This window comes from Megalops cyprinoides, chromosome 14, assembly GCF_013368585.1.
Source record: "Megalops cyprinoides isolate fMegCyp1 chromosome 14, fMegCyp1.pri, whole genome shotgun sequence".
Classification (NCBI taxonomy): Eukaryota; Metazoa; Chordata; class Actinopteri; order Elopiformes; family Megalopidae; genus Megalops; species Megalops cyprinoides.
Window position 1 is genome coordinate 13154547 of NC_050596.1, and position 27160 is coordinate 13181706.

The window sequence follows — 27160 nt, forward strand, 5'->3', positions numbered from 1 at the left end:
AAATTGCATCCCTTCCTCCATTACTACATCCTTTGCAGGCATCCTCTGTGACCTGAAAATCTATAACTGGTGACCCCCTTAAGGGACAATTCCAATTCTGGAGGAGACGTGAAGTATGATGTAATGACATGTGACAATAATGTAACGTAATGTAATGAACTTGCTTCTGTGGACTTTCTGTTATGCTGGAAGTCGATCTGGATAAGAGCGTCTACTAAATGAATGTAATGTAATGTAAACAGAGAATGTATCAATGTGTCCTCATCTAAAAAAAGTTTTTCAAATATCTGTGAGGTGAGCTGCCACATACATGTTACATTATATGCATTTCTACAAAAATATGTATACAACATATAAGCAGCCAGCAAGTAAAAGTTAAAGGACTAACAGCAGTTAAAGGATTAGGATAGTGACCAGGAAAGTTGAAAGTTCAGTTTCTGGTCAAGAACCTGCCATTGTGTTCTTGAACAAGGTGCCTAACCTGAACTTGTTTATGTAATTGTCCAACAGGACATGATTAATATGTAAAAATGGAAGCTGTGTAGGTAGATAAGAGCATTTTCCAGGCAAATACATAATTACACAGTAACATATGTTGGTTTAAGGTTAAGGTTAAGGTTTAAATACACACAATATGCATCATACAAAACTGCAGCCATGAATTCAATTGTAGCATGACTTTGGATTTAGGGAACTTTGTAACAAAAGAAATCACAGCAACACGAACATATAACTTTTGCTTCAGTTTTAAAGTAATCAATACAAAAACCTCTCCAGAAAAAAAAAAAATCTGGCAAATGCATTTTCAAAAACAAAAGTGTAGGAATAATCTCCTCCACTATTGGCTCCACTACATATCATGGCATCAGTTAGGATCAAACAGATACAATATACACCTGGCTTTCATCCAGGCCTCACTGAGTCATAGAGGCCAAATTGCATATTTCAGTGCATTCTTCCCGGTGCACTGTGCACAACCGGACTGTTTGTGCAGCAGTAGACATTTTTGAAAAGCCTTTCTTTCAATGGTGTCTCATTTATAAGTGCATTATTAATTAGCATGGTGGTGCAGTGCCCTTCTGGCATGAGAGAGGTTGCCAAACAGTCTAGTGAGTAATCTCTCTCCCTCTCCATTTACAAAATCAAAGCCGTTCCTCACCCGGCAAAGCCGGTCTGGCGAACTGTCGAGCGAGCTCCCATTCATAGCTTCTCTGAAACGCAGATGAGGAATGTCAGTTGGGAGCGAGACAGTCTTTGAGGGTAGAGTGATGTTTACAAAGCGGTTGACAGACATTAATAGAAAAAACAGAGCCAAGCAAATAAATAAAAAAGATTTGAACGCAACAACTAGGAGCCGTGAGATGCCAGTGCCAAGTGTACCTCCACTCCATTCCACATTCTTTCTTTAATCATATCAATATGTGCTGTGCAGTTATACTGTACTACTATGCAACAACACAATAATATTATATTCTAATAAAGGACTTTATAATCAGTTGACGTTAAAATGATTGCATCATTATAAACCACAGTGTTTGGACAAACATCTCCAGTTGGACAGTTGGCTGTGATGTCACCTTGGCTGCATTGGTATTGTTTACATTTTAAATTAGATGTGATCTGTGCATATATATATATATATATATATATATATATATATATATATAATAGCTGATACCTGTAGGGCACCCCCTCCCCCTCAGCTGTTTGCTTTCAGAAAGATTTCATTCAAAGCAGAGCTGCTCAACAGAAAGGTCAAAGGTCACTCTTACCTCATTGATGAGGAACTGCAGCTGGAGAACGGCTGCTCCGCTCTCGTGTTGGCAGTAGCAGTCCACACCAGGCCGTCCCAAACTGATGACATCACTGAGTCAAGGAAGAAAGGTGGCCTACATACAGGATGTGGCTGAATGGGAGAACGAGGTAATACTTAAAGACCTGCTAAAAATACCTCACTGGGATGTAATGGAACAGGACAGCAGGTTACTACTTTCATGATAAGACCATTTAATGCTCCCTTTCTGCTACACATGACAATGTGACTGTTGTGGCTCCATTATATAAGCTCAGAGAGTTGAGTACTTGTTCTATGAATACAAGGAAATAGACATAAGAATGTCTCTCCAAAATCAGTTCTTTTTGGGATATAAAGCACGCATAAAGCAAGAAATACCCCCCCCCCAACTGTAAGTCTTGCTAGAGAGGAACAGCAATAGCAGTAACAAAAGCAATATTGCCAGTCATAACAGCACATCTGTATTCGAGAATAGTGATAGTTACAAGCCTCATAACATTTCAAACGATCTAATTGCAAGAGCCGAGCACCGGATTTGATGCCTGTTCCATCCGTTACACATTTTGTCATTTTCAAAGGGGATGCGGGCCAACCCACCCATCGTAACCGGTCACACCCTCGCGAATGCTAAATGAGTCATATAATTGGAGAGCCGGGTGCTAGAGCTTGAACGGGTCCCCGAGGGTCGGGGGGGAGGGGGGTGGGGGGGTGGGGTGTGGGGGCTCAGCAGAGCAGTCAGGGCAATAATCTGGACTGGAAGCAATGTGGCTGCTTTTCTGCAAGTTAACGGGATTTCTTTTTCCCCCCTCATTACTCTAGCATGAAGAGCTGCGTTGAGTCGAGCTCCGCATCGAGCTCATTTGGCAGGAAAGCAACTCCGGCGAGCACGAGAGAGAGAGAGATGCCGCCGCACAATCCAATCAACGCCGGTGCGCTGCCTCCAGCACGGATCACAGCTTTACAAATTGCATTGTGCAGCTTCCGCAAACATCGGGTTCGCCGCCTATTCGTACCTGTTATTTTATTTGGCAGACACTCTTAACCTGGGTGCGGCGATCATACAGCCAGTAACACAGTAATAAAGTAATAAAGCACCAAAGTGTGAAAAAGTGGAAAAGTACAGTTTGGACACACCTGATTAGTGGGAAACAAACATTCAAAGACATTTTGATCTAAAGACTCATGCTCAAATGCTTGAAATTTGTTTCTTAGACAAAAATAGATAGTAGAATTGATGCCTATGTATGAATTTCCCTCCAAAAAAATATGTTCAAAAAGTTTTTTGGCTGCTTTGAAGAATCTAAAATATAGGATAGTTCTGATTTGTTTAACACATTTTTTAGTCACTGCTTAATTTCATTTGCATGACTTCATAGTTTTGATGTCTTTACTATTCTAAAATGTAGAAAACAGTAAAAATAAATTATAATCCTTCTATGAGTAGGTGCATCCAAACTTTTGACTAGTACTGTATGAGTATACAGCTATAATTCTTTCTGAAGATTCAGACCACACTCCCACCTCCCCAAGATCAAGACCCAATGTCCCACTGTCATTGACAGGGCACCTAAAGTTCAGCCAGCCCCTAATCTGTGTCTGGATTACTTGTCAAATGGCATCTAATGTCAGGTGATTCCCATATGCTCAAACTACCAGGAACACAGACAAACATGCATTACATTACACTATTGTCATTTAGGAGAAGCCTTTATCCAGAGCAAGCTATATAGGTATAGGCTAGAATTTTTAATCATGTATAGAGCTGGATATTTACTGAGGCAACTGTGGGTTACATACCTTGCCCAAAAGTACGACAGCCTATGCAGGGAATCTTTCGGTTATGAGCCCTGCTCCTTACCACTATGCCACACTGCTGCTCCACCCATGCATTTCCTGTTTTTCAGGGTGAGTGAAGCTTTTAGTAAAAAAAGAACCTTTAGTAAAACAAAAAAGGTATCTATAACACAACATCAGTGCATGCCAAATGATACCGCTGTAAATTTGTGATCTGAAGGTCTGAGCCCAAAGATGCAGGTGCACAGGTGGGTGAGTGAATAAGGAACACCTGCGGAAATCTGACTCAGTTTTCCTAGTCTCGTGCAAAACTGCAAAACGCCCACATCCAGAGCTGTTTCGCGAACCTCCACGCCCTGGACACGGATATGCAAACTCAGAAACCAAAGTCTCTCAACAGAGGGAAGTGTGTGTCTCAGGAAAAAAAGTAACACAATAAGCATCCGGGATGACAAGCCCGAGTGAGCCACGCTCTGCTCTCTTTCTGGGGCAAACAGACGCCTCCAGCTTTACTGGCTCCGTTCTGCTTGAGAACACACTGAAAAGGTGTCTGAGCAGATAGCCCGGTCTCGGAGGGCACACTGTGTCTCTCTCTCTCTCTTTGACTTTCACTCCCTTTCCCTCTGTTTCTATCTCTTTTCTCCTTCAGAAAAGATTTTTTTGAAGCAGATTTTTTTTTTAATTGGGATTAAATGGGTTCAAGAGGGCAGCTGACAGATTTAACATGGGTCCTAAAATGGAGGGAAGAGGAGGAGAATCCAAGTGAAACTTCAGGTGTGAGCAGGGGAGCTCATCATTTCACCCCCCCCCCCCCCCCCCCCCCGGCATCATCTCTGCTCTTTTTCTACCAGCACCCTCCCCCCTCATTGATTTCCCTCTATACCGTTTCTGTTAATATCAGTGCTTGCTGCCAGAACCAGCTCAGAAAACTCATGGGCAAATAAGACAAATCAGAACACTGTCTTTGCAACTTTTATAACTAAGCTATGAAACTCAAAAGCTTGCTGAATTGTGAGACATGATTAAATAAATAAGTATATTACTTTCCACTCCAAACATTGGAATATTTGATGTGAAATGAACGATGCTTGTAATTGTAATGATTTTAAACCTGTTCCGATGCTACAACATGTAATAACTCTTTAATAAACATATAAACAAAGTAATATAGATATATTACATATTTCTAAGCAGCATTCTATAATTTGAACAGTAAATTATAATGTAGGTTGACATCCTCCATGTCTGTACATTTGTGTGAATTTAATTCAATTTAATTTAATTTCTTTTAAAGTGACTCTTCCGCCATCCTCCATTCAGCCCCCATATAGATTACTCATCATACCCTTTATTTGGACAGGATGCAAAGTGCTAGCGATTTCTTTTCTATAACTAACTACTTCATGGTCAAATCTGTTTATTGCGGTTTGACATATTCATAACTATTAGGTTGGGTTGACAAAGGCCCACACCCAAAAAGTCGCCTATTCTTGTCACCCACCTTTGTTTAAAATCAATTAAAACAAGTAACATGACAAATAAAATGTGTATTTCAGAGTGTGGGTTTCTTTAATCCTTTCTCTTGACTTGCCTTCTCAGAGATAAAAAAAAAACATACCAATCCACCTAGGCACTGCCAGTATGAATGCACTGCCAATAAAATTGATGTTGGCGCAAGGAAAATACTAAGGAGAGTGAAGCGGGTCTCACACACAACGCAAGTCTTCCCAGTGTGTTCAGCTGCCTTATTATACAGACGTGCACTGCCGCTGTGTCAGAACACAGGACTCCAGAGGTATCTCATGCTATGCAGACAAATGGAGATTTTCAGGCAAAATGAAGGGAAAGAAACAACACAGCTCTCAGATGCACAGAGGCCCCAGCGGTCTGGGCTGCTTGTGTGATGAAAAAACAGCACCTCTGTGCACACCCAAAGCTAAACCGCAAGGTCATAAACAAGAGCTAACTGAGATGAATGGCGGTGTGCACTGCAAAGCGTTTCAGATAAAATCACACCTGCAGTCACAGAGAGTTACCACTTTGCTTGCCTTCTATGTTGTCAAACAGTCTCCGACTGGTCTGAAAAAGTTTGACTTTACCAAAGTGCTTTATTAGCTGCTGCAACCAAAACCAGCTTTTTTTTTGCTGAATTTGAAGAGGCTTTTTACAATACGAGAAACAGCAGTCTCCTTTCCAGGTGCTCTCCAACTCATTCCTGAAATTTGAGTACCAAACAGTACTCAAATTTCAAACCTTAGTGTGCCAGTGCACTCAGGGCAAAATCTAACACAGTCATTACTGCTGTGTTTGAACCTTTCTTCCCAGCTGTACATCCAGCGCCCTTCCTTAAGGCATTTATGAGCTCATGCCTCTTCGCAAACAACTCTTTTCACTGGCTTTTCATCCATCCAACTGACTCTCCATGAAGGCAGGCGAGTGTGCGTGCTCTGAGCATGTCAAATCTTTTGTCTTTCTCTGTGAATAGAAGTTAGGAAGCCCACATCGACTCTAGAGAGTCAAAACCTTTTTTCTTCCAATGGAAACACAACCAATAATCAAGATGGTTTCAGCAGAAGATTTGACTTCGAACATCAATGAGCTTATCTCTTTTAAAAAGCAGCAAGACTTTTGGCTCAACAAATTAATCAGCTCACAGGAGAAAACAGATAAAACCGCTGCCCTGATATTAACCATGCCGCATATTAAAAAATGTATAGCCCCTATAGGTAATAAATAAGACTACTTATCGACATACTGTTTATTTATAATGGAATGTAGATTATTCACACTTTATGACTGGCTCTTAAAGGTAAACAATGAAGTCCAATACAATTCCAGCACGGTGAAACTGAATTTGACAACCATGACTTACAGAGATTGTAGTAAGAATTCTGACAGAGAAAAACAGAGAGAGAATGGCACTATTGAAGGTTTTCAGATTAGTGTTTTTTTTTTTTTTTTTAAACTGAATCTGAAATTCAGACAACAAAACTGCTGTTCGCTGGCATTTGGGCTTGTTCTTCACCATGCCTTCAAATGAGATTCGTTGACAGACAACTCCAGACAACAAACACTGGGAGGAATTGAAGGAAATCATCAGATCTTACTGGCGTACTGTCGGTCCTGCAGATGTTTAAAATCAAACAGTTCTGGGGTTTTTTTAAAGACTTTCAAAGGCCCCATGTCTGTGATTGGCTGATGGAAGCATATGTTGCTGAGCCCTTAGACCTAAAGGCAAAAGCTGTCGTCAAGTGTGGGATGGCTGTTACTGTTCAGGCCATGTAACCAGGAGGTGTTGACACTGTGAATCTCAGGGGAGACTCTGCTTTCCTATCTTCGGTTTTGTTGCCTGAACTGCCTCAGAATCCAGTTGTATAGAGATGTATTTTGAGTGGTATGGGAGCCGGCTAAGCATATAAATGAGAGAATGTAATTATCACGCCACTGAAGCATATTCAAAACCAGCGTCAAAGGTAAAAGGCAAAATCTTATGACAGCCAGGTTCACAAAATGTAACCCTCTGTGTGTACAGTGCAAGGAAATGAGCTTTCTTTTTTCAATGCTTGATTATATGTGTTCCATCAGCAGTGGGTCCCAGGGCATTGCATGCAGACAGCTGGGGAAAGGAAGCAATTGGAATTAACATTCCAGGCCTGTTACACGTCAGTTATACATGTTTGAGTGTTGTTTAATGCAAGAACAGTCAGAGAAGGCAGTAATTCATCCACCAATCCCCCACCCAACGCCACCCCACCTGGCACCTGGGTGTAGATGAAATAGTCCTCTCTCTTTCATTATCCTGACAGGAAGCACATTAACATGTTACTGACACATGGCTGCCAGACTCCATTTTAAAACACTCCCTTTGAGGGCTTTACTGTTCTGCAGGCACAACACTGGCAAAGACATCTGTGGATGATGGCAATCAACACATCATTGCGCATTATACAAAGTGCATGGAAAAAAATTGAGGAATATGAAATGGGCAATACACCATACAATCAAATGCATTAAAATATAAATAGTAGAACTTTGATAGTGATGTGAAAGAGGGGATCAAAACAAAAAGGCCTTTCCTCTGTTAGAAAAGGGAGGCTACAGGGATAGCTGGTTTTGCGAGATGGCACCAGGATTTTTCACAGTTCTTACAATCAGTGGGTTGGGGTCAGGGTTGGGGTTTAATAGCCCGTAATGCATGACTGCTTGTTAATCGTCCTCGAGTTTAATTACCTTCATAAATGTGACAGCGGGGACGCGGGCCTGACCGCCCGCTGCCTTCAGCGTGGAGCGCGTGTCAAACGTGACTTCCATAAATGATGGATTGCCTCCTTCACACGTGACACTCACATTTTTGGTCCTGTGTCCTGTCTTTGCAGATATTTGAGAGCTCCAGGGTCAGCGCATAACACGTGCACCCTGGCATTGCTGTGCATTGAGGGCGTTAGAAGGGAGATCAGGTCAATACCATTTGACATGTATGATATGCGCAAAGTGTTACCTTGACAACTGGAAGTGATGCTTCAAAAGCACTTGCAGCCCCCTGCAACACCCAAAATTACTCAGAAAGAGGACCACAGATATTCTATTTACTGAAAAAATATTTTGACTCATTAGTTAAATATTTTAAAAACTGCCACTCTTTAAGCTTCATTTACATCTACATTTTGTGCTTTAGTAGACACATTTATCCAACGCAACTTACAAGGTGTGAGTACAAAATATATATAATATATAAGGTGGCATGACACTACTGACTATGTTTTGTACTGATCACAAACATGCGCCCCAAACAGTACTGATATGAGCTAAATGTGGTCAGATTTGCTGGCTTGTTATGATATATTCAAGAAGGAGCTGGTCAAATAGAGCGCATTCACAGTTCGCACAGCAACATGGGAGTGTGGAGAACGGAGGGAGAGCAGAGCTGACAGTTTCCCTTTTTAATGGTCTTTGCTCGATCCCTGCCACTCCGCCAGTATTTCGCTGTCTCTCACAAAAATCTCGGCAGAACAGAACATGATTCATGCGTCCCCAATGGCATGCTGGGATACAAACTGCCTGTCAAGGTCACTGCACAGGGAGAGGGGGAGATGTTACAGGCTGTCTGTTCTATAGCCCGAAGCCTGGAGGGATGTGAAACTGTCACTACCCCTGAGATGCTGGACCCAAGTGGGGCTAACCTGTCTTTGTACCTGTGACACTGGGGCCCAGGGTGACAGTATGTGTCTGTTTCTTTGGCTCTTTCTCTATGAAGAATACTGCCATTTCAATCCACCTGCCAGCTCTCACTATCTGAGCTTGTTTGTTGTACCGGTGATTTAGAAATCATTACAGTATGTATTTTGCGATGCCTTTCCTCATAAACAAAGGCCTTTTGGAAAAATTAATACTTATAGCTCTTTTCATCAAAGATAAAGTCAAGGGGATTTGTGGGGGGGGGGGGGGGGGGGGCTTCTCCAGGCTTCAAATGGAGTGAATGGAGGTTGCCCCAAATGAATGCAAAAGTCTAAAAGCATACAAACTCACACAGGAGGAGAATACAAATACTCCAAAATGGAGCATAGCAGGGGAATAGAGCATTTCTCAATAGAGAGCAATGGAGAGAAATATGGAGACACATATAGAGGGATGAAAGAGGGAGTTGAGCTACCAAAGACCCAATCAAGACATGAAAATGAGCACAGAAATGCAGACAACAGCAAATACGACGATCTTGTTTTCTTTAAGTTTTGTTTTTAGAGCGGCTGGTGTTGAAGATGTTTATTGTCCTGGCACTCTAAAAATGAATAATGCCATGTGTGATTAGGGAGCAGGAAGATGGCATGTGAGCGGGGAACATGCTCTCTAGTGAACGGGGACAAACTGAAGCCTCGTCCCAAAAATAGATGAAAGAAGAACAGATGAGGATACATGCTGAAAGGTGAGAGACGATGTGTTATGTGAGTACAACGCAGAGCCTTACACACCTTTGACTGTTTCTCTCATGTTGTTATAGAGTGTCTCTGTCATGTTCCTCTCCCTGTAGAGTGGTGCATTTCCCCCAGAAGCCCTGTTGTGCAGCTGCCAATGTTAGCATAGACATGTTTATCTAATAAGCGGATGAAACAGGTTTGAATGTTTAGGGGAAAAGAGTAGAAATTCCTTGCAGTATAAAAGTTCCATGTTTTGGTCTGATTTTCAAGCCATTTATTTAATCTGACATTGTGAATTAAGGCAGCAGCAGCAAACTTTCTGTAAGAGACAGGGAGAAAGAGCGAGATAGTGAGAAAAAGAGAATGAGTGAGGTGGAGACCATGACAGACTGGCACAGAGTCAGAGTCTGCAGCAAAAAGTGGGGACTAACATTAGGATTAAATATACAGTAGACAGATAGAGCTGGGATGCAGCCCAAGAAAGAGGGAAAGAGGGAGTGAAAGAAAAAAGGGAACACAGGTGAGGAAGAGGATTGGAGAGAGATGAAACGGGGGTGACAGGTGAAAGAGAGGGAGAGGCAGTGAGTATCAGTCTGAGATAACAGACTACAGAGCCAATCTTGTGCGTCCAAGCTGAAAGAGGAGAGGGAGAGATACAGCTAAAGGGTCAAAACAGAGAGGTACAGAGAGGTGATGGAGCTGGAGGTGAGAAGGGGTCAGAGATGAAGGCAGCAAAGCAGAAATACAGAGGGCAGCAGGCGGAGGGAGATGGAGGTCAAGATGGAGGAGGAGTTGAGGGGGAGAGAGGTAGAAATGGAAATTGGAGGCGGAGAGAGAGAATCAGAGAAGGAGGGAGAGAGCAGATACAGTAGGTTAAAGAGCATGGTGAGTCAGAGAAAATAGAGGGTAAGCCAAAGAAATGAGATGGGTGGAGAGGCAGGAGAGGCTCAGAAAGGAGGTGAGAATGCAACTGACTCACAGGGAGCTGCCAGGTAAATAAGAGCATGAGAATAACTGTATGAGAAAACATGCAGGCAATCCAAGAACAAAATAATATACATCTAATGTAAATACAAGTATACTCTATACATCTCTTTGTATGTTTTTTTTTTAAAGAATGACTGTCATTTTTAACAGTTTAGTCACATAGCATACACTTGTATACATGTCTCATGTTGAACATATCCATTTGTACAGCTGCTGAACTCAAGTAGCTTGTTCAAGGGTTCAACGGCAAGGTGGTAAGGAGATGGTTTAATGGTGACAATGGGCATTGAACTCACAACCAATTGGTTACAAGCCCTCTTTCTTACCCACACTGCACTGAACAATGGAATTTAAAGGCACTGAAGCTGAACACAGGTGCACAGGTGAGGCTAGAGGCATGGAGACTGTGCCCATCCACTGACGAGGCCTGTCTGTTCACATCCAGAGCATCACACTGACATACCCACTCTGTTCCCATCCGGCTGACATACACAATCTAGCGCAGGCTTCACGTCCCAGAAGTGACTGACAATTTACATCATCTCAAGCTTCGTTCCCAGTGCATCGACCAATGACAGCTGACACCATCGCGCTCAAACATACACGCTCAAGCTCGTTCGTCAACTGATTTCTCCCTCAGCCGCTGTCTCATTCTCAGAGTAAGCATCAGTGTTGGCCATCCAGTTCTCAAGTGCAATTTCAGTGTCAACATCAGCAGACAACATTAGAATCAATTTTTCCAGCTCTTACTTGCTTTAGAACTGGTGAAATGAAATGTAGGAGAAGAGGAGGAGAATCTGCTGCTCCCATACAACTTCAGATGCATACATTCTTCATCTGTTTCAAAACCATGTGGTGTTTCCATCCTTATAATGGAGCCTCTCTACTCATACTATTTGTTGAGATGACTTGATTGTTGTTTAATAGTGTCAAGTAATGTATTTTTTTATGCAAGTGTTTTAAAAGCCTGTTCATCTAAACCTTATCTTGTTTGGAGTTTTTATTTGACAGATTAACTTGTAAGAAAAAATGACTTATCTAATGCTCTTGACATTTACCGTGACATCATTAAATGCATTAGGAGGATCAGCTCCTTGACAATAAATCCATTAACATTTTCACAAATAATTATGTTTACAGTTGTTGAGAACATCCAGGTCCAATTGGCATTTTGCCATTCGTGCACAACTTTAATAGGCATACATGATTTTCTTAGTGAGGTAGAATCACCCTGCATCTCTCCTCTAACTTACTGACCCCTTGTGATGTAGCTGTGGACAGCCATCGCTCAACATTCACCCTGAGCTTAAACGCAATGCTCCATAACACTTCTTTGGAGACATTTTGCGACAGTGGGTAAAGAATCTGTCACAGTGTTTAAGCCTTCCCTCAGCCAATGTTGTGGCATTTCCTCCAAGGCCTCTATAAGCTGATAACGCATGCCTCCAAAAAGGACTCACAGGAAACAAACCTAATCCTGTGGGACGATTGTTTGATCATAATCATGTCCTGGTGCACTGAGGATTCAACACGATGTAAATTTCAAACTCACTACCTACTGATCCTCCCCTGGCCTTTATCAATAGTAGAGATTAAAGTCTTAGGATAAGGTCCAGAATTATCAGTTTCATTGCCAAGAGTGACAATGAAAGAAGTGGCAAGTGTTTAGTTATTCACCTTCAAAAGAATTAATGCAAATAGTGCATCTTTAGGGCAATACTGATTAAGAGGTTAATCAACCAGGGATTAATCAACCCAGAGGTTTTTTACAAACCAGGGATTTTTAAACATTCATTTCACAAATTATTTGTCAACACATTTTTTTGTGACAGCCCTTGACAGCCTTGATTTCTAGAACTGCACTATTTTCTCCTTCTGCAGTTTTGGCATTATGCTGTTGAGGTAACCTTGTGTGTGTCTCTCTCTTTACAGGATTCCTACCGGGGAAAGCACAGCTAAAAATGGAATCGGAAACATTAGGTCACCCAACCCCTGCCCATTTCAGTCTTGAGTGGCAGGACATGTTCTATCCCATCTCCCAACGCGAAAGATATCCTCACCTGCTCTCCAACACTTAGAAAACAGCAGTTGTGCAGTACAAAGTGAGAAGAGCAGAGGGTGTGCACTGTGCTGAGGGATTCTGGAATGTGTAGTTCAGAATATTGTGCACACTGTGCTGAGAGATTCTGGAATGTGTAGTTCAGAACATTGTGTGCACTGTGCTGAGGGATTCTGGAATGTGTAGTTCAGAACGTTGTGCGCACTGTGCTGAGGGATTCTGGAATGTGTAGTACAGAATATTGTGTGTGTTGTGCTGAGGGATGTTGGAATGTGTAGCTCAGACCAATATGTGCAAGCTCCACTGGGAAATCATGCTTGCGTGTGAAATGTTCCAGTGTGCTCACTGGTCTGACACTCAGGTGCCCTGGGTGACAGAGCACTGCATTGAGGTGTTGTATCACTGGGTAGATAGAAATGTGGGGCTGTGACATCACTCTCCCTAGTGCATGGATGGCACATGGGACAAACCTTGGGTGACACATAGGTCACAGAAATGTCACAGAGAGCAATTAGCCTCACAGCTATTGTCAAACAGAATTAAGGGAAGAATAAGCGGTCTTTATCCCTTCTCACTCCCTGTCAGCAAGAACAGATTCTAGACTGTTCTGCAATTAAGCAAGCAGTAATTACTTCACCGTTTTAATTAAACTGCTTCCAAAGAGTCAAACAAACAAATCTTAATTAGGAATTATCAGTAAGAACAAAAAAAATCACTCACATTCTACTTAGGGAAGTATAATTTCAGATCAGTCGTAAAGTGTTTCTGTCAAGCCTCCACACTTTAATGAAGACATCAGTGGCTGTGGACAAGGCTATTTGTGATGAAGTTCTCATCAAATTATTCCTCATCAACCAATTAATTTAGTACAGGACACAGACAGAAGCATTAACCCTGTGTCAGGAGGGCGCTGGGATTCAAACCTGCCATTTGTGCAGCGTTGTTGAAGAAGGCACACTGCAGTCTATATGTTTGCTGACTTCCTTTGTGAGAAATCTGACGCATTCTCGCTATGTTTCCACATAACATAACAGCCTGACAGAGGCCTCCCACGCCCCTTCGAAAGCTCTTTGTTCTGCCTGTTTCTGCAAGGTGCTAGGCACCGGGCGACCTCTGACTGTTCTCTGATCAGCCGAGGCACAGATCAGGCTCAGAAGCAGAGCGATTGCTGTGTCACGACTGGACCTATGACCGGCTCGCAGCTGACTCACGTCCTCCAAGTTCCCTCCCACACCGTGTGAGGGTTTTGAAAAAGGATGAATGCTTCTCACAGCTCTTTCCCAAGAGAAAAGCACAGGCTCCACACAGCAAAAAAAAGCCCAGCACTGGTGGTGACCCCCGCAGAGGGAACAGCAGTAGAATGCCAATCCATCCAACCTATTCCCATCTATTAAAATTGAAGTCATGGCGAGGGTGAGAAAAAGTACATGGCTGAACAGGCTGTGAAACTAGACAGAGATGAAACAGAAAATGTCTGCTGAACCTGAGCTGTAACACCACACACACACAGACACACGGGACAACAAATGTTGTGGTTTGGTATAATATGCAAGTCAACGTATAACTCTTGATGCCTGTTTCGGTTACAAACAAATTTGCCACGTAGGGAAAATTTGCATAGGACCACCTTGTTAGATCAGCAAATTAAAGCTGATAGTTTGGTAGCTGTTGTTTCTTGTTTAGCCCTGCAGCAAGCACTGTGTCTTCCACTGAGCGATGGAAGGACTAGATGCCACTCGCACATTCAGAGGAAACGGTAACAGGTTATGATTTTCTGTCTGAAATCAATTTATTTTAATTTTCTTTCTTTCTCAGTGCTATAATAAATAATAAATATGTATAATAAATATAATAGATCTTTTTCAGGTCCAATGTCACAGAAACGTGATTCTTGCTGTTTCTGTTTTTTTCTCTCTCTGGTTCTGTTTCTATCATGTCATAATTTGTTGATTGTCATTATTCATATCTTATTTGTATATGTATTTGTTGGTATAGTGCTGTCCTGTGCTGTTAGTGCAGTGAACCTCAGGTCAAGCTGATTGAGGGAACTCTTGTCTGGCTTCAGCTCTGTGCATGGCTAGGCTTTGTAATGGTGCAACACTAATGAATGATTTTTTAATGAATAAAAAAATCTGATTGCTTTTTTTTTAGGTTAATTAAGAGTGGGTATTGGCCTAATTATTTCCTCCATGACTTGCTGGGTGTTTTACTCACACTGTTCGACTTTAACCTGCAAAGAAAAGGGTTTTGCAGAATGCATGCAGCAGGATCCCTGGTATTTAAGCATTTTTCCACTTTTCAAGAATCATATGTCTTTATGAATAGCCCACACTTCACTGCCATGTAGGATGAATGACTAAATGGCTGATTTTAATATAACCAGATTTTTATTGGTATTTTAATATGAATCTGTTTTCTTTATTGCATCAAGTGCCCCAAGTGCTTCTTTTTTCCACTCACCAACAAGCAGAGGCTTTCTATATAAATTATGTCAGGCTTGAACAAGTGGAACCTGTTTACCTAAACCTGAATCATGTTTACTGTCAGGGCCTTGGCCTGACAGAATTACAACTTCATACTACAAAATACTTGTGCAGGTTACAGCTCGCAATGCTTTGGTAAGTGATAGTGCTGAATTTACCCTCGCTGTTAAAGATGAGTTATCAGTCTATGACAACAGATGTCATAGAGAAGAACATAGAGAAGAAGAGCATAGAGAAGCCCACAAAGAACCAATAACAGTTTCTGGCTGCTGTATTTCAGCAGGTAAAGGACCCCCTCCGTAACACATTTCAGTACAATTTCAGTACAATTCAAAAATGAAAGGGGATCTCTGTCTCCGCCACTCCTGACCTGCAGTCATCACAGAGCCTGTCTTCCCTTGCCCTTTTCAATGGCCAAGCTGGGGTCACTCAGACGGTATTTGGACTTGATGGACATGATCTGCCTCGGTATTCTGCCAGGTTGTACTTTGCAGGGCCTGATATACTGTACACAAGCCCTACGCCGTCTTGTCTGACATTTAAGAAAAGATAATTGGATATTCTGCATCATATGGCACAGCTATTAAGCTGATTATCGCAAACACACTGCTTTGGCTTCTAGCTTATGGTGTGAGAGCCGCGCTCATAATTGTGAGAAATACATATGTAAATAAACTGTCTCTCTCGCTGTGGTGTGTCAGTTCTGCAGAGGCCAAGTTCATTTTTAGTTGCTCGTGGCTGGGTTCACTTTGGGATTCAGGACTCTGCTGAGAGAAAAACCTCTCCCAGCAGACCCAATCTGACAGCTCTCTGGAGGTGATTCAGTAACGCCGGGGTGTTCTGAATATGAAAATGAATTGTATTTGCATTGTGGCGAGTGTTGTGTGTGCTGCAGCCAGGACTGCAGCATACGCAGTGTATGAGGAGAGCGCAGTGTGGAAGTGCCAGGCCATGGTCCACAAGTGCACACTCTTGGCTCCACCCTTGGCTTCTGTCTCACTTTACCCAATGAGGTGCAGCTCCTGGATCATAAATCCATCATATTCTCAAGTTTAAAGAACCAGATCTGAGCTCCAAACCAGAGAGTTTCATTGGGGACTAAGGACTATGACAGAATGAGGACCACAACTCATCTATGTCCCACCCCAGCCCCCATGGATGGGAATGGATTAAGTAATATCATATGCACATTTTCAATATCTGAAAGTGTTAACCCTAAGGGCCTCACCAAATGAGCAGACACTCTACCGCAGCATAATTAATCATCAAAAATTAGCCATGTGACAGAACTGTGGTGTGGACTACTGATTTCAGAGATAGGCTTGTAATGTAAAAGGTTGTAGTACGTATCCGAGGAACTAAGAAACATACTTAGGTCACAGTCATAGACTTCCAGGTGATAGTGTGGCAGGGTTGTTAAGTAAAGGAGAATCTACTGTGAGCCAAAGTGCTACAGGCTTGATGGATAAAGTACTGCTGCTGCATCCTAGAATGAAGTACATCATTCTGCAGTGCTAGGGGACCAGATGCCTCCATTTCTTAACCTCAGGGTTGAGAAAACAGGCCCAACATTTACATATGAACCCAATGAGGACAGACACAGAGAGGCTTGCATTTGCTGAAGCACGGTTATATTCGGAGCGTCAATTCCCCTTTCTTCTAAATATCTGTGATTTCTTCCAAATGGCTCATGTTTAAAGCATTCTGTCTAAACTTGCATCTCTGTTAGGAATTTAGCCCAGCCGAAGCACTGGTTTGAATAATTCAGCATGCAGGGGTTACAACAGAAATGTAGCTCAAGCTAAAAAGCACCTGTCTCTGACTCCTCTATTAAATATTCAAAGATACATTGAAATATTGGTGGAAGGGCAGTATACAGCATACATGATGGCATGGCAAAACAGCAACATTGATTACAAAAGCACATGCTTCACATTCTTCAAACAAGCTTCAATAGACTGCGACATTAGGTCAAACTATAAACGCCTTAATTGTTATTACACGGTAAGCAGGAGTTAATTAAATACTACATGAAAGAATTCTAGAAAGAATGCGGGCACATGATTTCTGTTTCATGTAAAATGCTACATCTATTTTTTGAAGCGGGGATATACTTTCTTTTAATTTTTCCCACTTTTGTTTTGCCCCTCTGTACTTGTGCTATTTTTGACAGCTGTTAAATAAAGACCACCCCCCCCAACTCTCCCACCCTTTCTCCAGCTCGCTCTCCCCAGGTAGCCGCTTCAGGCAGCTGATAGACTGTAATGTTACTCACACTTACGCCGTCTGGGCATTTCTTTTTAATTATCTCCCATAATTGTATTTTTCACAGTCTAGGGAACAGAATCTGATAGCCAGATGATACACCTGTTAGCAAGAGGAGAAAATGAATGCAGAAGAGCGGCGTTGCCGTTCACTGTGTTCGACCGGCCCGAAAATATCTGGCAGATGGTGCGAGATGAGGGCGGGTGAAGACCCCGCCACAAAAAATCCAAAGAAGGCCATGTATTAACTATGATAACAGGAGACACAGGTGGCCGGTTTTGAATTAGGATAACGGCAAATACCATCTGCCCTTCTTTCCTACCAGGGGGGCTGATTAGATCAGTGAGGTTCTTGCAGGTTCTGATTCTGGCATGAAGTAACCGATTGGCATTTATATATTTGATTGGATTTGTTCTACCCCCCCCCCCCCACCTTCCCCTTTCCAATTCCAAACTCTCTTTCATGCCGGCGAACGACAATTGCAATAAAGGGCAATATCTGCATAAGCTTCAAATGGGCGACTAGTGGTAATTGGCAGGTTTTAATTTTCTTTTGTCCCTCGATTTTAATAATTCATTCAGTAAGAGGCTGTGCTTGGGATGCCTGTTTGGCTTCGCCTCTGCGACTGTGGTCAAATGAGGAATTGGGGGTGGTGGTTGTAATGCTGGGGTAGCGGGGGGGTGGGGGGTGTGTTGAGCATTAAATGAATCACTGTGATTAAAAAGGCTAACCGCTCCATCACCCTCTCTCCCTGAAATTTGTGTTTGACGAGCGGGTAAATAACAGCACTTGCTTTCCACGCTCCAGTTAATGAGGACGAGATCAAGCCAAGCACCGATAATGATAGCTTTAAGAATGACCCAATGAAAAAAAAAGACACCAGGGGAGCAAGGCAATAAAGAAGAGAGGAAGGCACTCTGTGCCAAACAGGCTGTGTACTCCGAGAGGCATCACATTACATGATTCATAGGTTTACCTGAAACCCCTCATCAAGAGTGACATGTAAAGCTCTCAGCAAAGTGTTTACCAATGGGAAGGCAGCAGTGCGGATCAATGTGGAGCTGAGCTTTTATGACCAGAACATTGTAGGATCAATTTTAAATGTGCTGTGACGCAGTATGTGGACTACAGTATTGCAATTCCAAGGAAGGTGTGACAGAGGCAGACAGGTCGCTGTCCCAAGTGTTGAAGATACACCAGTTGTGTATAAACAGTGTCTGTTTATCATCCTAGATACTTCAGCAGACCAGGAGTTCTGTAGGACCATGGACAGCTCTGGCCCTGCTCACAGGCCAGCTGGAGGACCATGGACAGCTCCAGACCTACTCGCAGGACAGCTGTAGGACCGTGGGAAGCTCTGTTCGTACTCACAGGTCAGCTGTAGGCCCCACTAATCACTGCAGCTGCCACCTGCTGCCTGATCAGTCACCAATATAATGACACAGTTCCTATGTGTCTCAGAGAGAAGCCTTGGAGTCCATGGCTTCCTCTTTAGTGGGCTAATTCTGCAACTCATCTTAAACTGCCATTTCACCCCAACTGCGAGAATTCAGTTCTGTGTTTGTTTCCTTCTTCCGATTTACCTTCACCCAGGTAGAAAGTAAATGGATATAGGCTAAATCCACCATTTGCTTCTTATATTTTTATCCAATGACTGCCTGACACAGTGTCTTTCCCTATAACCCCCTTTTACCGTTACTGTTATCATAATCCGTTATGAATACATTGAAATGCCTATGTCAAACATTATACTGCATTGTAAATTATTCATGATGCATTATGAATGTATTATGAAGTTCATTAATCACGCTACTCATACACGTCACAGAAAGTGTTACTAAAATGTCTGCATTGTTTACAAAGTGTCAATTTGAACAAATGGGTTATACGATATGTAATATATTCTTTTTTATGTAAATAACTCTGGAAAAGGGCTCCAGCTATTAAAATCATCCTAGTGATACAGAGAGAGGGGCACATGGGTCTCAGACTTGAGACAGTTTGAATGAGATCTTGGTTTTCTTGAACAAAGTTGCCTCTATCAGAAAGTCAGCCATTAACGCCGGTGAATAGCAAGACAGGCGAAAGAAAGAGAGAAGTCTTGAATCATGCCCAGCTGCACCATAATTACAGACTGCCAACTGCCATGCGACTTTGACTGCCTGCAGTCCTGGCCTGCTCGCCTCCTCACACCCCCGACACCCCCCCTCCCCCCATCCCCCGGCTGACACGCAGCTGCGCGTCCCAGCGCACAACACCCCGGAACGCTGTCACCCTCTCCCCTCGCCCGCCTGTCAGCCAGCAGTGACAATACGGATGGAGCCGTGAAGGCTGCAATTACTGCAATCAATAAAATTACACAGCTGAAGACTCCATGACTCAGGCAGCGGGGCCCACATCATTTAGATGTGCCGCGGGCGCTTGCGCTAATGTCCTAGAGCAGGTTTTTTTTTTTTTTTTTTCGAAATATCAGAGCGCCCGGGTTATCGGGTGGCGTGATCGTGGTGCTGTTTAAACTAACACAAGATAATCCGAGTGAAGAGAATTGGTTTGGAGCACGACGGCAGGCTAACTCGAGACGCGACCGAATTTCAGCTAAACGCTACATGCGAAAATCGTACCTAATGGGTCCAACCAAAGCGGTGGGCAATTTTTTTTGCCCGGCTCTGTTAAAATAAGGTCGCATTCCGATGGCGGTCGATGATGTCTGCCGCACCAGTCCTGCTGTCACAGTGCAGTTATTTTTCCCTGCCACATGACACGCAGCTTTGTGTCACTTCTGCCGCATAGAGTGGCAATTTCCATTTCACCGGGGCGAAAAAGCATTGGTGACCTCATAAAGCAGCCCACGGACTGATCCTGGAATCACAAGTCACATGATTCTGTGATGGACACGCGCCACGGGTCTCATAAACGATTTGTTGAAGGCGGACTTCGATTCAGGGGCCGTGTAGCTCTTCCTCATCCGGAGTCCTGTGTGTTGCCGAGGTTCCATTCGTGCCTCTTTACATTGGAAAATCTCATGCATATGAATAGAACTATTCATCAAGAAATTCCCCGCATGCACTAGATGCAGGAAGAGAAGATGCAGAAAGAGAAGAGGAAGATTAAACGACCAGAGGAAAAAGAAGAACAAAAACAAAAGGATGAAGACTCAAAAAAATGAGTGCAGCGGAAATGATGTTTTTGCAAAGGCATGAAATAAGAAAGCCCTTCATTAATGAACTGCCTCTGTCCCTGAGACTGACCGCGGGCTCTGAGGTGCATGATGGGTAGTCTGTGCTTGTGTGATGGGAAGGAAGGTGCGGGGGGGGGTGGGGGGGCAGAAGGGGGAAATGAACTTCAGAACATAATTAGGTTTTCTCCTTTCCTTTTTCGCTGTTTGCTGCCTGTATATTGCGTCTAAAATGAACAATCTGTTCTTTTTGTGACCGAATCAATTATTAATCTGATAGAATGCCCGGTAGCTCTCCATAAAACAACGACAGGAAGTTGAAAACCTACAGTGAGTGGAAGCTGATCAACAACAGGAGGAAATGGAGGAAAGCCTGAACACTTATCATCACATGACTGAGCTTGGGGTGCCACCAGCTGAAGGATTGTCACGTTTAGGCGGCTGTATCTAATCACATTAATCACAAGGAAGAAATGCAATCAGCCTTTTAGCACACAGTGCGTAGTTCTGTTTTAGTCATTCAGCCTCACAAGGTACCTTTAGAAGAAGCCCATTTTCTATGTTGAAAAACAGACACAGAACTAATGTTGAAGGAAAAAGTCCTCTTGTAATTTACTATTGATGACGATCCCTTCATATTAAATTCATGCACATTTGAAACTGCACCAATGTATTGCGTGTATTGACTCACTCTGAGCTTCCAGGAAATTCTTTCTGGAAGGACAGGAAATTGACCCAAGCAAGCTAGGCAGTCCTGGATGTGCACACATCCCTCTCTGCCTCCTCTCCTTTCATAGACGCACACACATTCTGCACTCTTCACCTCTCCCAAGAATGCACATTGCTTCTGCCTCAGGAAATGATTAGTAATGGGTTCAATGAGTTCCAGTCAGGCCCACAGAGAGAAAGGGCTTTGTGTTTTGTCCTTATAGATGTACTCTCTAGCGTGTGGGAAATATCTTATATTTAAATACTCAACTTACCTCCCTCCCCCCATAAACAAGCAAACACACACACACACACACGGCACACCCAGATGCAAACACGCTCTTGACATCTTGGCAGAGGCCAGGGGAAGCTGTCAATGCTGTCAACCTAGAATCAATTCCCTCTCACCGATTCCCTTTAAAACAACTTCTCTCACACTTTTTCCATGCACTCCGAATCCCTGAAGTTCATTCCCTGACATCGATCCTCTCACATCAGTTTCCTCACACTGATTACCTCTCACAGTTTTCCCATTGCACTGATTCCTCTCACAATTATTCTATGAACGCCAATTCCCTCACACCGATTCCTTCACATTGAATCCCTCTTACTGATTCTCCGAGATCCGATTCCCTCTCACTGATCTGCTCTCACAAAAATTCTCTCAAACCGATTCCCTCTAACCAATTCCTCCACGTCGATTGCCTCTCACTGTTTCCCTTTCACTAATTCGCCCACATCAATTCCCTCTCACCAGTTCCCCCACATTGATCTCCTTCACACCGTTTCCACTCACACTCATTCCTTCAAGTTTATCTCCCAATGTCAGTTGGCTCACATTAATTCCTTCACAGAAATTCACTGAGAAATAGAGAAAGGGAGTGAGAGTTTACAAAAAATGCTGGTGCCCAGGGCCCTTTATAATTGACTCATTGATGATACAACCCCAGTGGGTCACATGATCAGCCTCTGCTCACACCTGAGGTTCACTTGGCTTCCCCCTCCCTCCTCCCTACATCCTAAGCACCATGTTAAATCTGTCAGCTGCCCTCTTGAACCCATTTAATCCATCGGGAAAAAAACCCTCTTAAAGAAATCTCTTTCTACCCCTTACAGAATGAATTATTCATGTAGCTTTGGAATTATTCATTTTTCTTCTATGCAAAAGCATGACAATATAATATAGAAGTCACATATGAAAGTTGCTACTGACTTATACAGAACAAAATGAATTGATGTGTTTTGCTTATCGGGGGAACACGCGTGTGCAGACTCCTGCTTACCTGTGCAAAAGTGTCTAAAGCGCGCTCTCTCCCTCTAAGGCTAACAGAGGGAGATGGATGTGGATTGCACGAGCTGAATAAGATAACTTTTGCTGAGTCAAGTTCTTCTCTGTTACACTACTGATTGCCTTTCTCTATAGAGGTACGCTGTGCTTCTGTTCATGTGCAAGAATTCACACCCAAACACAAACACACACACACAAAAACACACACACACACACACACACACACACATTAAATGCATAGTACAGGAGGCCAATATAGAAAAACCCACACATACATTGACCTCTGCACAATCCTTAACCTCACCTAATAAAAGTTACTCAAATCATACACTTTTGATACAGGCCTGTCACTTTTATAAGCACCCTTTACTGCAGTACATTAGTACGGTGACTGTGTTCAATATTAGATTTAGTCTGGGCCTGCATCCAAAACCCTGAAATTCAGTCTCTGAGGGAAGCATATTCACTCGAACAGGAGAGTCCGGTGGAGTGCTGGCTTCCTGTGTGGCTGCATCTTTGTGCTGTCGGCTGGGCACGGTGAAGTGATCGCTTGAATGGCCATCCACAGAGGTTTCGCACAGCCTCTCCGGCCGGACAGAGATTCCAGGTAATGGAAGAACGCCCGGGCTTCGGCGCAGCACCCAGGTGAGAAGAGGACGTGCCTGCCCTGTGTGACATCCTCATCTATATTCTGCCATTTCAGCCAAATGACTCTGAGAAATGGAGCCGGAGAAGCTATCTCCTCTTCTTTCAACCCCATCCCACATACCGGCTCCTTCATCTGAATCTCTGCAGTAAACCGAGTCAGAAACAAATCAAATTCCTGCTGCTTAAAATCAAATGATACTATAAAAAGAGAACACCCCGAGGACCCCCCAAGTGAAGGTGTCCTTTACAGAGCCCGCAGGGAAAAAACAATGCACTGTCACCATAGAGGATTCGCTTTCTGACCTTCCCTAAATTCATTTCTATTTGTCTGTCCTTTATTCAACATTTATTCCACCAGGTTGGTCCACTGAGAGCTCATTTCTTGTTTACAGTAAAAATAAGCTAAGAAAATCAAAAGAAGCAAGGGATTACATAACCAATCAAGCGTATTGGCCATAATTAATTGGCCAGATTGAAGAAGCCATTATGCAAAGCTGACCAAGGACTTGACACCTACCTACACTTGACACCATGGGCACTTTATTAACAACGATTGGTCAGGACCTAGGTTCCAGATCTCATCGAAAGGACAGGAATTTCCACAGTGCAGTGCCCCCTGCTGTCCCTTCAATATCATTTTCAGCAACAATGTAATTCTCTCCAGACACCACCCATCCAAGCAATGACACAAAGGCCCACTGGCCATTCAGCACAAGAAGGCCAGAGGGTGGCGTAGCACAAGTTGTGCTGCAGAAACATTTCACCCTCATGTTTGTTTTTATCGCAGTGACAGACTGTCTCTGTCTCTCTCGCGCTCTGTCACGCAGAGGGGAGACAAAGCCGAGCGCACAGCAACTCTCCATGGTTCATTATCTTAACGCGCCCCGACTTTCACACACTGTAAGAGCAATGGCACAATGAATCCAAACAAGCCGTCACAGAACGCCCTCCGAACCGTGCTTCTGACACCATTTCAACACGTGAGAGACCGGGCGTCAGACTGTGTGATCCGCGCGGGGGAATGCACAAGACATTGGAACAAAAATGCGTTGCCAAATGGCTCACCTGTGCGAGTGGCGTGATCAGTCTGTGCAGCCTGGAACCTGCTGGTACAATGTGTTCAATGAGCCCTCTGAGCTTACATTCAGAGAATATTTCAGATATAGCATGTACCTTTTGCGGGTTAAAGAACTCAACGTGTCACCTGGATGTCGTTTGGATTCCCAGGTAGGGCACTGCCATTGCCATGGGTAAATTTATGGGACTTGTGAATAAATAGATGTGTATTCAGAAGACAGTACATCTGCTGCTGCACTGAATCTACCAGGCAAGGAACCACATTATGGAGACCTGAAGCTAAATAGCAGGTTCTAGCCTTATCTGAACCCTAATGCCTGAACTACCACCCCCCCCCCCCTGCCCCCACCCCCCGCCGCCCCTTCTTCCCCCAATCCGCTGTGGCTGCTTTTCTTCAGCAACACAAGACAGCTTAGACTACAATTAAAACTGTCAGTGCTACAGAGTGTGAGAGACAGAGGGAGGGAGGGAGTCAAGAATGAAAGTGGAAGGCAGGCTTTTAAATCCTCTACTTTTAGCAGAGGTGCAGCAGTGAAGAAAGAACAAAGGAACAGAGGAAAAAAAAGCAAAAACCCATAACATCAGATCAAAAATCCTTATTCATTACGTTACACTGCCTGAATTATCCTCATAATGGTGACATGACGGAACCTTCTTCATCAACATCACGGAGGCCCTCCTTCCTTGGCCCCTAATCCTCCCAGGTTCTCGTGCAATCTGTCAGCAGTGCGCTCAGACTCCAAGCTGGAGAAATTTAGCGTGAATCGCGAGAAGTTCAAACAGGTGGCTGTTTCCTGTTATCGTTCTCCAAATTTCACCAGATGAGGGACGCGCACTTCCTCTGAGTTCTCGAGCCAGGTGACGCATCTCTGTCCATCGCCAGATCATGAGTAATGGTGGAATTTGCCAGAAGAAGAGGTTGAGACAGCAAAGCTGGCAGCACTGTGCTACCTGCCACAGAATGAGGGGCAGTACGGAGGCCTCTCAGAATAGAGTTTTACATCAGTACTGTATACCTTCAAAATATTTTCGGAAACGGCATGTTAAAACAGTTGTTTTATTTAATAAACTATTTATACAGTAAAATATTTTTCTTATATTTAATATGTTGCATTAAACTTTTTTCCTCTCATATTGATGAGCTCTTATTTTATTTTGAAGGAGGGAGGGAAGGGATGATTTGTCATAATTGCTGACGTACAAAAACGCTTTGGCAATACTGGATAACTTCTGTTGTGCTACTAAAGCCAATCTGAACTCTCCAAATCCACTGACAGAGAGGATCTGCAGCTCTAACCACTGTGGAAGATGCAATCTGAAACCCTATTTTGATAAATGTGACGGCGTGTCGGCCTTGTGATTTTTGTTAGCTTCCTGATGCTGAGGATTATCCTCAACCCCGCACCTTTTCCCCACAATCCTTCAACATGGCGTCACCTGCATGAAATCACCGCGCAGAAAAGGCTGGGTGTGTTAGGCTGTCTGCTCCGGAGATTGAAAAGCAGTTAACACGGCATCCTGCTGCAGTCCTGCAAGCCTGAGGAGCCACGCCCCCCCTTTCCCTTGTCTGCCCTGAGACTCACTCCACCATGAGGAGATATCGATTGTCCGCCTGCGGGCTTTTTATAGCATCAGGCGCTCATCATTAGTGCACATTTCTACCACTGCCGGGCCACTCTGTGGAGCACGGAAGGTGTGGAGAGAATGGAGGGAGGAGGGAGGGGGGAGAGAGCAAGACAGAGGGAGAAAGGAGGGGGAGAGGGAGAGATGTGGAGCCATACAGTCAGTAGAAATCTATGACATTACATCACCCACAGAGATTCTTCTTCTTCTTCTTCTTCTCATTATTATTATTATTACTACTACTACTATCTATTTTCATTTTTTATGTCACTTTAATAAGCTGTTTTCTTTTCTTTCCTTTGGCAGTTTAATACTTTGTGTTTATCACACAAATAAAGCTGATTTCACAAAGAGCTAGAAAAAAAATGTGAGGATGAGAGAAAGAGGGATGGAGAGGTGATGGAAAGGGGCAGGGAGAGAGGAGGAGTGAAGGGAAAGAGAGAAAGAGAAAGAAATACCAATAGATGGAGTGAGAAAGAGCTACATTATTCCAAATTATATAATGCTTATTCCTTATGCTATTTACTCCTCTGTCATTCACCAAACCATGCCTGAGAACTAAAAAAACATGCTTAAATAGGATTTGCTGTCTAATACTGGTTAACATCTGGATACACCACATTCTCTTTACATAATCACAGTAAATGAATGCAAATTGTAAATCACTTCTTATTCGCAGATTCTAAATCTGTTTAATGTAAACAGACCCACTGAAAGGAAAAGATGTTTGCAATCGTGTACAGTCATCCGAATACACGTGTGCTTGTGAACGCCGTACGCGTGTACGCGTGCTGGATGTTTCTGCCCACGTGCATGTGCGCGTAAGGCAGGAGGCAGAGCAGGCAGAGAACCGGGCTGCTTTGTCTGTGCGGGGAGTCTGCACAGGCATATGGGCCGACGCACAGCGTGTAAACAGGGCCACAAGTTATCTGTCTATTTCCCCCGGCCCTGGCGCCCGCGCAGACCGGAGCGGCGATTGCCCCCAAGGTCCCACTGATAACAGCGGAGCCGAGGCACCGAGCCTGTATCGGCAGCCCGCAACAGTCAGGGCGCGCTTCAGGGCACCCAAAGTCAGCGCGACTGGGAATGCAGTTCGGCGTGAAACGAACAGCCGGTGTACTCAGGCTCGCCGCACAAAGCTAATAATTCTGCAGGCAATCAAAGGAAGCACAGCTACACAGTTAGACGCACAGCGGACAGCAGGTTATCTGGCATTAAGGCGCCGTACAGAACGCGATGCTTTCACAAGGTATAAAATTACAGACACAAAATACAAGAGCAGAAAGGGGAACATGATCGTGTATAAAATGTTCTTGTTTTAATGGAAAATTGAAAAACACCTAGGC

General features: G+C 43.6%; 1 protein-coding gene across 9 annotated transcripts in view; it reads right to left on the reverse strand.

The window, feature by feature from the left end:
- The window catches only part of LOC118788797 (syntaxin-binding protein 5-like), a 131631-nt gene that overhangs the window by 66624 nt on the left and 37847 nt on the right, over window positions 1–27160 (reverse strand). For all 9 annotated transcript variants that reach the window (XM_036544892.1, XM_036544888.1, XM_036544891.1 and 6 more), the window contains exon 3: window positions 1773–1854. In XM_036544892.1, the coding sequence (XP_036400785.1) occupies window positions 1773–1854 (82 nt within the window). The remainder of the gene's footprint in view (window positions 1–1772; window positions 1855–27160) is intronic.